Source organism: Ranitomeya imitator, chromosome 6 (assembly GCF_032444005.1).
Source record: "Ranitomeya imitator isolate aRanImi1 chromosome 6, aRanImi1.pri, whole genome shotgun sequence".
Lineage (NCBI taxonomy): Eukaryota > Metazoa > Chordata > Amphibia > Anura > Dendrobatidae > Ranitomeya > Ranitomeya imitator.
Genome location: NC_091287.1, coordinates 500,511,222 through 500,525,942, shown reverse-complemented (window position 1 = coordinate 500,525,942; position 14,721 = coordinate 500,511,222). Strand labels below are relative to the sequence as shown.

General features: G+C 49.1%; 1 protein-coding gene across 1 annotated transcript in view; it reads left to right on the top strand.

Annotated features, from left to right (window-relative positions):
* RAD54B (RAD54 homolog B) overlaps positions 1-14,379 on the top strand; it is a 91,335-nt gene extending 76,956 nt beyond the window's left edge. Inside the window, exons 12-15 of the mRNA XM_069731710.1 lie at positions 880-1,141; positions 3,106-3,172; positions 11,581-11,781; positions 11,983-14,379. Of these exons, the coding sequence (XP_069587811.1) occupies positions 880-1,141; positions 3,106-3,172; positions 11,581-11,781; positions 11,983-12,170 (718 nt within the window). The 3' untranslated portion in view covers positions 12,171-14,379. The remainder of the gene's footprint in view (positions 1-879; positions 1,142-3,105; positions 3,173-11,580; positions 11,782-11,982) is intronic.
* The last annotated feature ends 342 nt before the right edge of the window (positions 14,380-14,721 follow it).

Genomic DNA, 14,721 nt, shown 5'->3' with positions numbered 1-14,721 from the left:
TGTGAGCTTCAGGCCCTAAGGTTTAACCCATTAGATGCTACAGCTGATAGCGACTGCTGCATCTAAACGGTAAGACAGACAAAGGTGGCTCCAATCTGCAACACAATGGCGGAGGTGGCAATGTGTTTTCATGGCATCTGGGGGCCTAATATTGGTCCACTTACCAGCCATCTCAGCGCTCATGGTAGATGCTGCCAGGTTTTCAGCTGGATCTCGAGCCATGGCGACTTGATGGATGAACAATCTGTAGGAAGATGGATTTTGTGCAAGCCTAGATGGGTCCACCAGGGTCTTCTCCGCTATTATTTTGTCGAGCGCCTTCTGACCTAGGGCCGCATCTTCCAGCACTATATCAAATTCCTTCAGTTTTCCTCTCCAACAAGTTTTCTTCGCATAGTACGGAAGTAGGTTGATGTGCGTCTCATCAGCCGGGGTAGTGAGGTCCGGAGTATGGGGCGGACAGTAGGTGTGTGTTGCAGACATGATGATAGAAAGAAGGAGGTCTTGTTAGACCCGGACATTGTCTGGGAACATACCAGGAGTTTAGGGCAGGAGGTGTATGGCGGAGCTGGCCGTGGACAGTCCTGAGTATAACTGCCAGCATTCCTGGATTCATTATATGGCCGATTAAGGTGATTGGCAGACTGGAGCAAAGTGTCAGTGAAACACGGGAGGCCACAGAGTGAGGGATGTTGTAGTAGTCTAGGTGGGAGATGATGAGGGCATATTGAATTAAACACTGGCTCTGAGCAATGTTCTTGAGGTGGAGGTGGTGAGGGTTTGGACGTGTGGGGTGAAGGATCGGATGGAGCTTGAGGCGGCACAGAACATGTGTGGCTGGATTACGTCAGACTAAGCCGTGGACTCTTGTATTTGCAGAGTTGTCCTGGTCTCCAATTATACTCAGACCTTAAATATACTACAAGACATGTGTCAGCAGCATGGATACAAGTGCACCAGGCTGGACGGGCAGACGCCGGTCACACGCAGACAGCAAATAGTGGACGCGTTTAACAGCAAGTATTCGCCAGACTTCATCTTCCTACTTAGCTCCAAAGCGGGCGGCGTGGGGCTGAACCTGATCGGAGGCAGCCATTTAATCCTATACGACATCGACTGGAATCCGGCCAATGACATACAGGTTTGGACAATTAATATCATCCGGTTCTTTATTTTTTTAGCTGCTTATTAACCCTTTGGACTTTTAGGCCATCAATGTAGAAACTTGCCGCAGTTCTCCGGACCCAAACCCGACATCCCCGTAGACTTCCATAAGGCTGCTGTTTGGGGCAGGAGAGCCATAGTCGGTCCTTACTATGACTGTGAATACTGGATGTGTGAATCCGGCCATAGGATACTGGAATAATCTCTGACGGAGGAACCACCGGAACCAGCCCCGTCATCCACAGCCACATCTACCAGTACCTAGTCCTCTGCGTGCACCCAGGGCTTCTGAACATTCTCAAGCTCTGGGTGAGATCAGCCCGGACCCCAAAAAGTTCTCAATTAGGCCATGTTCCCACATATGAAGATGATGCATTTTTATTTTTTTGCAGGTGACTTTACCGGAATACTCAATTGCAATCTGCACTTATTACAGCATTTTTTGTTGTGTTTTATTAATGCACTTTTCTCCCTTTTTTATGCATTTTTTGGTCCAAATTTGACACTTTGACACCGAAGGTTTTTCTTTTTGTGTTAAACTCCAGGATCCCACACTTATAAATGCAATTACATTTTTTTTTTTTTTTTACATGCTTTCTTCCAGGCTTCCCATAGAAACCTATAGGGGAATAAAATGCACCAAAAAGCAGAGTTAACGGCATCTTTGAACACACTTTGACCGTGAGCTTTCAGGGAAATGCATCCTCTTTGCTTAAACTGTTAAAACGCAGCAGATTTTCTCCCCATAAAACTCAGGGGAACGTGGCCTCAAGTTTATTCAGCCCCTCACGGCTGAACTTCATTCATGCATCTGTATGACGGCGCCAAAGACTCTGTAGCATCCTGTGATCTTACACTTTCCTGCCTTACAAGTGTCCTGGCAAATTCTACCAGAATCTGGAGCAAGGGGTTGCAGCATTGTATGTGACATTCATGAATCCTGAAATGGCAAATCCTGTCTGTACCTGTACGTGTTCTGTACAAGTCCCCTCTATAATGTAAAGTGCTGCGGAATATGTTGGCGCTATATAAATAAAAATTATTATTATTATTCTGTATAATTGTGGAGTTATGCCAACTCCTACCACCAGGTGTCACTGTTCTCCTTTCCTTCTGGACTGTGTAGTGCGCACACTGTCCGCCATCCTGTCCTCACTCGTATTGCTTGTCTATATCTGTGCGCTCAACAATTTCCTTTAGGTTTTGTGCCCACAATGAGTTTTTGATGCTGCATATTTTTAAAATTTCCATGTGTTACAGCAAAGTGAGTGGGGTTTACAGGAAAAGAAGAAGATACATAAATCGTGGAGCCAAAAACGTGATAAAAATGCATTCAAATGCAATGGAAAAAAACGCACGTAATCTAAATGATCAAAGATTCGCCAAATATTGTTGGATTGAAAGCTTAGAGACATTTACACTCGCAGGCAAAAAGTATACGCTGTGCTCTATCTACAGCTAGCGGATGACGCAAGGATCCAAGGTCCAGAGGGCACCGGCTACGCGAATATGCTCTCCTCCAAGTGATAGAAAAACGCTCTGTAGCGCCACCCATTGGCGGTAGCCCCCATAGAAGTCAATGGCCCTGATTCATCGGTTGTGTTTTTGGGTAAAATCCTCTTTTCGAAAAGTCTCAAATGATAACTTAGCCTAAAATGTTGGGAAAACCAAACCTAAAAAGTAACGAGGACTGAAAAAGACTTGAGTAAAATGGCCAGAATGAAACTGGGACCAAGATAAAAATGTCTTAAAAAAAAAAAGCTTAAAAAACAAACAAAGAAGGCACAAAGTCAGTGATGAATCGGGGCCAACATCTGACCGAGTCTTGTCCTAAAGGAAGAGACACCAGGTTGGCAGAGAGTCAGTCATTGACATTCCTGTTTGTTTTATAATTTGGATTGTAATAAAAAAAATGCTGAATTTTTGTCTTTTCTGTTCCAGGCAATGGCTCGTGTATGGAGAGATGGTCAGCAGCGCATGGTCCATATATACAGGCTCCTGACTACAGGTACAAATGTACATGTCTGTATGGCCAAACGTGTGTGCCCTGGATTATACACCTACAGCAGACACCGTGGCCCTTCAGAGTCCACACATGTATCACTGAATCCCAATATGGCCGGATCACACCTCACAACTGATATGTAAGGGGACATAGCTGGCAGCCCTGGTACTCGGGTCACACAGGAAGGCAGTCCTGGTAATCTGTCACATAGGAGGGCAGTCCTGTTAATCTGGTCTCATAGGAGGGCAGCCCTGGTACTCTGGTCACATAGGAGGGCAGTCCTGGAAATCTGGTTACATAGGAGGGCAGCCCTGGTAATCTGGTCACATAGGAGGGCAGTCCTGGTAATCTGTCACATAGGAGGGCAGTCCTGGAAATCTGGTTACATAGGAGGGCAGCCCTGGTAATCTGGTCACATAGGAGGGCAGTCCTGGTAATCTGTCACATAGGAGGGCAGTCCTGTTAATCTGGTCTCATAGGAGGGCAGCCCTGGTACTCTGGTCACATAGGAGGGCAGTCCTGGAAATCTGGTTACATAGGAGGGCAGCCCTGGTATTCTGTCACATAGAAGAGCAGCCCTGGTAATCTGTCACATAGGAGAGCAGCCCTGGTAATCTGTTACATAGGAGAGCAGCCCTGGTACTCTGGTCACATAGGAGGGTAGCCCTGGTAATCTGTCACATAGGATGGCAGCCCTGGTAATCTGTCACATAGGAGGTCAGCTCTGGTAATCTGGTCACATAGGAGGTCAGCCCTGGCAATCTGATCACATAGGAGGGCAGTCCTGGCAATCTGGTCACATAGGAGGGCAGTCCTGGCAATCTGGTCACATAGGAGGGCAGTCCTGGTAATCTGGTCACATAGGAGAGCAGCCCCGGTAATCTGGTCACACAGGAGGGCAGCCCTGGTAATCTGGTCACACAGTAGGGCAGCCCTGTAATCTGGTCACATAGGAGGGCAGCCCTGGTAATCGGGTCACAGAGGAGGGCTGCCCTGGTAATCTGGTCACATAGGAGGGCAGCCCTGGTAATCTGGGCACATAGGACAGCCCTGGTAATCTGGTCATATAGGAGGGCAGCCCTGGTGATCTGGTAACAGGGGGGGTCAGCCCAGGTAATCTGGTCTCATAGGAGGGTAGCCCTGGTAATCTGGCCATATAGGAGGGCAGTCCTGGTAATCTGGTCACATAGGAGGGCAGCCCTGGTATCTGGTCATATAGGAGGGCAGGCCTGGTGATCTGGTCACAGGGGGGTCAGTCCAGGTAATCTGGTCTCATAGGAGGGCAGTCCTGGTAATCTGGTCTCATAGGAGGGCAGCCCTGGTAATCTGGCCATATAGGAGGGCAGCCCTGGTACTCTGGTCACATAGGAGGGCAGTCCTGGAAATCTGCTTACATAGGAGGGCAGCCCTGGTATTCTGTCACATAGAAGAGCAGCCCTGGTAATCTGTTACATAGGAGAGCAGCCCTGGTACTCTGGTCACATAGGAGGGTAGCCCTGGTAATCTGTCACATAGGATGGCAGCCCTGGTAATCTGTCACATAGGAGGTCAGCTCTGGTAATCTGGTCACATAGGAGGTCAGCCCTGGCAATCTGATCACATAGGAGGGCAGTCCTGGCAATCTGGTCACATAGGAGGGCAGTCCTGGCAATCTGGTCACATAGGAGGGCAGCCCTGGTAATCTGGTCACATAGGAGGGCAGTCCTGGTAATCTGTCACATAGGAGGGCAGCCCTGGTAATCTGTCACATAGAAGAGCCACCCTGGTACTCTGGTCACATAGGAGAGCAGCCCCGGTAATCTGGTCACACAGGAGGGCAGCCCCGGTAATCTGGTCACATAGGAGGGCAGCCCTGGTAATCGGGTCACAGAGGAGGGCTGCCCTGGTAATCTGGTCACATAGGAGGGCAGCCCTGGTAATCTGGGCACATAGGACAGCCCTGGTAATCTGGTCATATAGGAGGGCAGCCCTGGTGATCTGGTAACAGGGGGGGTCAGCCCAGGTAATCTGGTCTCATAGGAGGGTAGCCCTGGTAATCTGGCCATATAGGAGGGCAGTCCTGGTAATCTGGTCACATAGGAGGGCAGCCCTGGTATCTGGTCATATAGGAGGGCAGGCCTGGTGATCTGGTCACAGGGGGGTCAGTCCAGGTAATCTGGTCTCATAGGAGGGCAGTCCTGGTAATCTGGTCTCATAGGAGGGCAGCCCTGGTAATCTGGCCATATAGGAGGGCAGCCCTGGTAATCTGGCCATATAGGAGGGCAGCCCTGGTATCTGGTCACATAGGAGGGCAGTCCTGGAAATCTGGTCACATAGGAGGGCAGCCCTGGTAATCTGGTCACATAGGAGGGCAGTCCTGGTAATCTGTCACATAGGAGGGCAGTCCTGGAAATCTGGTTACATAGGAGGGCAGCCCTGGTAATCTGGTCACATAGGAGGGCAGTCCTGGTAATCTGTCACATAGGAGGGCAGTCCTGTTAATCTGGTCTCATAGGAGGGCAGCCCTGGTACTCTGGTCACATAGGAGGGCAGTCCTGGAAATCTGCTTACATAGGAGGGCAGCCCTGGTATTCTGTCACATAGAAGAGCAGCCCTGGTAATCTGTCACATAGGAGAGCAGCCCTGGTACTCTGGTCACATAGGAGGGCAGCCCTGGTATCTGGTCATATAGGAGGGCAGCCCTGGTATCTGGTCATATAGGAGGGCAGGCCTGGTGATCTGGTCACAGGGGGGTCAGTCCAGGTAATATGGCCATTTTTATGCGCTAAAAGCTCTCATTTTTCATATTTCTAGTGCAGTAATGCAGTTCAAATTTCGTGTTTTCAAGTTTGCATGTTTTGGCGCTGCAGTGTGCTGCCCTTTTTACTTAACTATATACGAGTTGGCGACTCTAGGTTCAGCACCTGTTCACACTCAGTCTATGTTTGGATGTGCAGGTCAGGTTTTTGAAATGTATTCTCTAGCCTTCTGATCGTGCACTCCCGCCTCCTAGCCACAGGTGTTTTAATTATAGTAGATCTAATACCCCTCCACAGAGAGTGAGAATTTGAGTCCAAGAAGAGGTTTCACATGTACCCATTCAGATGGAGACGTCTATTCTCAGCGAAGTAGGTCAAGCGTAGGATCTCGTATAAGAGAGATGCCGTAAAGTGGCTACGAGGTACACATAAATATGGCCATTTTTATGCGCTAAAAGCTCTCATTTTTCATATTTCTAGTGCAGTAATGCAGTTCAAATTTCGTGTTTTCAAGTTTGCATGTTTTGGCGCTGCAGTGTGCTGCCCTTTTTACTTAACTATATACGAGTTGGCGACTCTGGGTTCAGCACCTGTTCACACTCAGTCTATGTTTGGATGTGCAGGTCAGGTTTTTGAAATGTATAGTCCAGGTAATCTGGTCTCATAGGAGGGCAGTCCTGGTAATCTGGTCTCATAGGAGGGCAGCCCTGGTAATCTGGCCATATAGGAGGGCAGCCCTGGTAATCTGGCCATATAGGAGGGCAGCCCTGGTATCTGGTCACATAGGAGGGCAGTCCTGGAAATCTGGTTACATAGGAGGGCAGCCCTGGTAATATGGTCACATAGGAGGGCAGTCCTGGTAATCTGTCACATAGGAGGGCAGTCCTGGAAATCTGGTTACATAGGAGGGCAGCCCTGGTAATCTGGTCACATAGGAGGGCAGTCCTGGTAATCTGTCACATAGGAGGGCAGTCCTGTTAATCTGGTCTCATAGGAGGGCAGCCCTGGTACTCTGGTCACATAGGAGGGCAGTCCTGGAAATCTGCTTACATAGGAGGGCAGCCCTGGTATTCTGTCACATAGAAGAGCAGCCCTGGTAATCTGTTACATAGGAGAGCAGCCCTGGTACTCTGGTCACATAGGAGGGTAGCCTTGGTAATCTGTCACATAGGATGGCAGCCCTGGTAATCTGTCACATAGGAGGTCAGCTCTGGTAATCTGGTCACATAGGAGGTCAGCCCTGGCAATCTGATCACATAGGAGGGCAGTCCTGGCAATCTGGTCACATAGGAGGGCAGTCCTGGCAATCTGGTCACATAGGAGGGCAGTCCTGGTAATCTGGTCACATAGGAGGGCAGTCCTGGCAATCTGGTCACATAGGAGGGCAGTCCTGGCAATCTGGTCACATAGGAGGGCAGTCCTGGTAATCTGTCACATAGGAGGGCAGTCCTGGTAATCTGTCACATAGGAGAGCAGCCCTGGTAATCTGGTCACATAGGAGGGCAGTCCTGGTAATCTGTCACATAGAAGAGCCACCCTGGTACTCTGGTCACATAGGAGAGCAGCCCCGGTAATCTGGTCACACAGGAGGGCAGCCCTGGTAATCTGGTCACACAGGAGGGCAGCCCTGTAATCTGGTCACATAGGAGGGCAGCCCTGGTAATCGGGTCACAGAGGAGGGCTGCCCTGGTAATCTGGTCACATAGGAGGGCAGCCCTGGTAATCTGGGCACATAGGACAGCCCTGGTAATCTGGTCATGTAGGAGGGCAGCCCTGGTGATCTGGTAACGGGGGGGTCAGCCCAGGTAATCTGGTCTCATAGGAGGGTAGCCCTGGTAATATGGCCATATAGGAGGGCAGTCCTGGTAATCTGGTCACATAGGAGGGCAGCCCTGGTATCTGGTCATATAGGAGGGCAAGCCTGGTGATCTGGTCACAGGGGGGTCAGTCCAGGTAATCTGGTCTCATAGGAGGGCAGTCCTGGTAATCTGGTCTCATAGGAGGGCAGCCCTGGTAATCTGGCCATATAGGAGGGCAGCCCTGGTAATCTGGCCATATAGGAGGGCAGCCCTGGTATCTGGTCACATAGGAGGGCAGTCCTGGAAATCTGGTTACATAGGAGGGCAGCCCTGGTAATCTGGTCACATAGGAGGGCAGTCCTGGTAATCTGTCACATAGGAGGACAGTCCTGGAAATCTGGTTACATAGGAGGGCAGCCCTGGTAATCTGGTCACATAGGAGGGCAGTCCTGGTAATCTGTCACATTGGAGGGCAGTCCTGTTAATCTGGTCTCATAGGAGGGCAGCCCTGGTACTCTGGTCACATAGGAGGGCAGTCCTGGAAATCTGCTTACATAGGAGGGCAGCCCTGGTATTCTGCTTACATAGGAGGGCAGCCCTGGTATTCTGTCACATAGAAGAGCAGCCCTGGTAATCTGTCACATAGGAGAGCAGCCCTGGTAATCTGTTACATAGGAGAGCAGCCCTGGTACTCTGGTCACATAGGAGGGTAGCCCTGGTACTCTGGTCACATAGGAGGGCAGTCCTGGAAATCTGCTTACATAGGAGGGCAGCCCTGGTATTCTGTCACATAGAAGAGCAGCCCTGGTAATCTGTCACATAGGAGGTCAGCTCTGGTAATCTGGTCACATAGGAGGTCAGCCCTGGCAATCTGATCACATAGGAGGGCAGTCCTGGCAATCTGGTCACATAGGAGGGCAGTCCTGGCAATCTGGTCACATAGGAGGGCAGTCCTGGTAATCTGTCACATAGGAGGGCAGCCCTGGTAATCTGGTCACATAGGAGGGCAGTCCTGGTAATCTGTCACATAGGAGAGCAGCCCTGGTAATCTGTCACATAGAAGAGCCACCCTGGTACTCTGGTCACATAGGAGAGCAGCCCCGGTAATCTGGTCACACAGGAGGGCAGCCCCGGTAATCTGGTCACACAGAAGGGCAGCCCTGTAATCTGGTCACATAGGAGGGCAGCCCTGGTAATCTGGTCACATAGGAGGGCAGCCCTGGTAATCTGGGCACATAGGACAGCCCTGGTAATCTGGTCATATAGGAGGGCAGCCCTGGTAATCGGGTCACAGAGGAGGGCTGCCCTGGTAATCTGGTTACATAGGAGGGCAGCCCTGGTAATCTGGGCACATAGGACAGCCATGGTAATCTGGTCATATAGGAGGGCAGCCCTGGTGATCTGGTAACAGGGGGGGGTCAGCCCAGGTAATCTGGTCTCATAGGAGGGTAGCCCTGGTAATCTGGCCATATAGGAGGGCAGTCCTGGTAATCTGGTCACATAGGAGGGCAGCCCTGGTATCTGGTCATATAGGAGGGCAAGCCTGGTGATCTGGTCACAGGGGGGTCAGTCCAGGTAATCTGGTCTCATAGGAGGGCAGTCCTGGTAATCTGGTCTCATAGGAGGGCAGCCCTGGTAATCTGGCCATATAGGAGGGCAGCCCTGGTAATCTGGCCATATAGGAGGGCAGCCCTGGTAATCTGGCCATATAGGAGGGCAGCCCTGGTATCTGGTCACATAGGACATCCCTGGTAATCTGGCCATATAGGAGGGCAGCCCTGGTAATCTGGCCATATAGGAGGCCAGCCCTGGTAATCTGGGCACTTAAGACATCCCTGGTAATCTGGTTCATATAGGAGGGCAGCCCTGGTGATCTGGTAACAGGGGGGTCAGCCCAGGTAATCTGGTCTCATAGGAGGGCAGTCCTGGTAATCTGGTCACATAGGAGGACAGCCCTGGTAATCTGGTCATATAGGAGGGCAGCCCTGGTGATCTGGTAACAGGGGGGTCAGCCCAGGTAATCTGGTCTCATAGGAGGGCAGTCCTGGTAATCTGGTCACATTGGAGAGCAGCCCTGGTATCTGGTCACATAGGAGGGCAGCCCTGGTATCTGGTCATATAGGAGGGCAGCCCTGGTGATCTGGTCACATAGGAGGGCAGCCCTGGTATCTGGTCACATAGGATGGCAGCCCTGGTGATCTGGTCATATAAGAGGTATCCCTAGTAATCTGGTCACATAGGAGGGCAGCCCTGGTATCTGGTCTCATAGGAGGGCAGCCCTGGTAATCTGGTCACATAGGAGGCCAGCCCTGGTAATCTGGTCACATAGGAGGGCAGCCATGGTAATCTGGTCACAGAGGGGTCAGCCCTGATAATCTGGTCACATATCGGACACCCCTAGTAATCTGGTCACATGGGGGGCAGCCCTGGTAATCTGGTCATATAGGAGGGCAGCTCTGATAATCTCATCACATAGGATGGCAGCCCTGGCAATCTGGTTACACAGGAGGGCAGCTCTGGTTATCGGGTCACATAGGAGGGCAGCCCTGGTAATCTGGTGTCATAGGAGGGCAGCCCTGGTAATCTGGTTACACAGGAGGACAGCCCTGGTTATCAGGTCACATAGGAAAGCAGCCCTTGTAATCTGGTCACATAGCGGACCCCTCCTGGTAATATGGTCACATAGGGGGCAGCCCTGGTAATCTGGTCACCTAGGGAATGTATTTCCCAAAATAATGTAAAAAATATTTACACTATGTGAACGTCTTGCATGATTTCAATAAATGCGTGCATCCCTTCCTGATACCTTTAAAAAATATATATAAATAAACTGATGACCCCTGAAGATCACTCTGGTTTATTGCTGTTATCTAATCTGAATCGCTCAGTTCCAGGTGAGGACGAGGGTTGGAAGGTCAATAACATCACTAAACTTCCAAGATTTGTCCGCTGTTTTGTAGCTACAGCATATTCCACAGAACTCGCCCTACACATCGGCCCTTTCCCAGTAGAGCTCACAATCTAATTTCCCTCCCCCATCACGTTGGGGCTTATGTATCCAGCTAAATGTCGAAGAACGACTTGCATCATATTTATGTGATTAGACACGTTTTGTGCCTTATCTAATGCTTGTTTTACCATTTTTTTTTTTATTTTTTTATTTTTTTACATTTTTCCCTGCTCTATTTCTACTTGTCAATTTTATTCCATAGTTTTCAAGATTCCCAATTGCTGTCATATAATTGGAATCTTAAATTGCCATCGTCATTCCAACAAACATTGCCTAAAATAATTGCCTAAGAGAATATAAGAAACTTTGCGATATATCTCATCCTGTTTCTTTCTCCACTTAGCCTCTTCTTCTCCCCGTCTCCTGAACTCATCATCCACTCTCGAAAACCAGCGCAAATCCTTCTTAGTCAAAGCAAGATGAAATTTGAGCTCAGAGAGATGAGATTATTGCTTTTATTAAACTCCACGGAGAGGGGAGGAGTGAGGAGCACTCAGCACAGTGAGAAACCAGGCAGACATTGGCAAATCGAACTGCAGCAGCTAGCAAACCTATTTGACACCGGTGCTGGATTCACAGCCACACAGCTCAGTACCGCTATATAATGTGCTCCTTGTTGCTGCTGCTTGTGCCAGCATGCTGCGGAGAAAGAAAACCAGAAATCCATCTTTGTATAGGAGACATTAAGGAGCCAATCTCCTTCCACCAGCTCAGAGAACTGACAATTAGGTACAAATTGCTGATGGATAGTGGTGATAATGCAGGAGTGTTATTCCTCATGTGCAGACATGTAACCTTTGTGAGTCATTATTAAGTACGCCGATGTCCATGTCGTCCTTTGTGTCACTTCTATTCTGATTGCAGGAACTTTAGAGGAGAAGATCTATCAGAGGCAGATAAGTAAGCAAGGTCTCTCTGGGGCGGTTGTTGATTTGGCCAAGAAATCGGAACATATTCGCTTTTCTGTGGATGAACTCCGAGATCTGTTCACCCTGCATGAAGACTCGGACTGTGTAACCCACGACCTGCTGGGATGTGACTGCACACAAAGCAAGCGCCTGCCAGGTGATGCCGATATTACCGGGACGTGATGTATGGTCGCGCACTTACAGATTACTGACTCTTCCCTTTAGATCTTCCTCCCCCGGACTGACGCTCATTGACAGATCTCACAAGATGCCACGCTCACTTGTTTTATCAGTACATTGTTTTCTTATCCTCACTTTAGATTTATATCATCTACTCATGTATTGCTTTTCATTTCAGGTGATGGCAAAGAAAATAATTTCAAGGCCAGAAGCGGTCACCTCGGCCAGAAGGCAGAGAAGAATATTTCCATGTCTGAACTGATGCAGTGGAAACACTTTTCCATGCAGCAGGATTGTGGTGACCCGTTTCTCCAGCCAGGCCGGGAATACATGTCCTTTGTCTTCCAGAACACAACAAACTGCTAAAAGTTGACAGAGTCCGCTGTGGCAGGCGGCTAGAAAGCCCACCAACATAGATGGAAAACCTTGAAGGGGATGCAGCTGTGGTCCCCTCATTCTTGGGTTCTGTAGAGGTCTCATATGCCAGAAGCCATGGCCCCTTCATTCTTGGGCTCCCTAGATGTCTCATATGCCAGAAGCCATGGTCCCTTCATTCTATGGTTCCATGGATGTCTCATATGCCAGAAGCCATGGTCCCTTCATTCTATGGTTAAATGGATGTCTCATATGCCAGAAGCCATGGTCCCTTCATTCTATGGTTCCATGGATGTCTCATACGCCAGAAGCCATGGTCCCTTCATTCTATGGTTAAATGGATGTCTCATATGCCAGAAGCCATGGTCCCTTCATTCTATGGTTCCATGGATGTCTCATACGCCAGAAGCTGTGGTCCCTTCATTCTATGGTTCCATGGATGTCTCATACGCCAGAAGCCATGGTCCCTTCATTCTATGGTTCCATGGATGCCTCATATGCCAGAAGCCATGGTCCCTTCATTCTTTCGTTCCCTAGATGTCTCATATGCCAGAAGCCATGGTCCCTTCATTCTATGGTTCCATGGATGTCTCATATGCCAGAAGCCATGGTCCCTTCATTCTTGGGTTCTTTAGATGTCTCATATGCCAGAAGCCATTGTCCCTTCATTCTATGGTTCCATGGATGTCTCATATGCCAGAAGCCGTGGTTCCCTCATTCTTGGGTTCCGTAGATGTCCCATATGCCAAAAACCATGGTCCTCTCATTCTTGGGTTCCGTAGATGTCCCTTATACCAGAAGCCATGGTCCTCTCATTCTTGGGTTCCGTAGATATCTCATATGCCAGAAGCCATGGTCCTCTCATTCTTGGGTTCTGTAGATGTCCCATATGCCAAAAGCCATGGTCCTCTCATTCTTGGGTTCCGTAGATGTCCCTTATACCAGAAGCCATGGTCCTCTCATTCTTGGGTTCCGTAGATATCTCATATGCCAGAAGCCATGGTCCTCTCATTCTTGGGTTCTGTAGATGTCCCTTATACCAGAAGCCATGGTCCCTTGGGTTCCGTAGATGTCTCATATGCCAGAAGCCATGGTCCCTTCTTTATTCTTTGGTTCCATGGATGTCTCATAAGCCAGAAGCCATGGTTCTCCTGGGCTCTGTTATTTGGCTGCAGTGCTGACAGGAAGTAGGCAACTCTGCAGCCAATCAGTAATCTTACCCGTGCAGAACCGCTGAGCCCACAAATTGGCAGCAGTGTTGTCAATGCGACATCAGCACTGCAGACAAACAGAGACCGAGGCAGCGGCAGAGAGCTGGGGTTGGCTCCGAGGAGGATAAGTAATACTGTGTTGATTTTTTTTTTTTATAACTACCACCACCTATGAAAGAAAGTTTTCTGAGAGGGGATAACCCCTTATACCATCACTGCTAAGATGGAAATGCCCCTTTAATGTCTCATAGGTAGTGCTTTAAAAAAATAAACTAGGGTCCCCTTGCTTCCGTCTGGTAACCAAGAAGGCCACTTGTAGGAGGAGAGGACATGATGAATTGTCCCCCATTGCTCTATGGTGAAGTCTGTAGACGTTGGATCTATCTGTATGATGCGGCCCATGTGTATGCTGAATATGTGTGGGATTTATTATATATGCTCAGCATATGGATCACTACAGCGGGGGGTTGTTATATAGTGGAAATCTCTCTAAAAGACCACCGCTGTTTCTCTCCTATACTATGTATTGGAGCGCCTGCTTATAGCGGACCACCCTTCTAGAAGACCCGTTTTCAATGCAAGGTGTTGGCCCAGAGAGCTTCATTGTGTTTTGTAAAGGATCATTACAACACATTGCTAGGATATTGCCATAGCTTATGATCAGTAGCGATAGACCCTCTGGCCCCCCAACCACTCCTGAGAATAAAGGGGCCGCAGAGTTAGTGTAATACCGCAACCCTTTGCTTGCACCAGCACTTTGTGCAGGGAGAATCAGTGAAGTAGGTGCAGCCCTACGCCAGCGCTGTGCCCCATCATTCTTAGCATCGGTGAGGGTCCCATTTATTAGACCCCACCTAATCGCAAGGTGATGGCATATCCTGTTCCACTTTATATACCCATTTCCAGGACACCTTAAATGTCTGGTGGTTTTTTATGTAGTAGATGTTTCCATTGGTTTCCTTTCTGAACATATTGTACATTTTTAATAAAAGCAATGTTAATAATTTGTGTTTTTTTGCATAGCTCATACTTTATTATTTTTGTGACTTATCTTCTTTTTACCCGAAATTTAGTCTGAAATCGTAAAACACCGAATTTGGTGCCAACGATCACGGCCATATTTAGAGTTTCTGCTGCCCTAGGCAGTTTTAGTGCTGCCTCCCCCTTTGGTGAATATGACACTATCGGCAGTGACTTTGCCATAAATCGCTGATGTGAAAGTCGCCTTTTGCGGCAGATCGGGCAGTTTTACGGCAACACTGCGTTCGGCCTCATTTATTCCCTATGGGACTTGTGGACATGTGCGGCACTTGCGGTTTTGCTGCGATCCA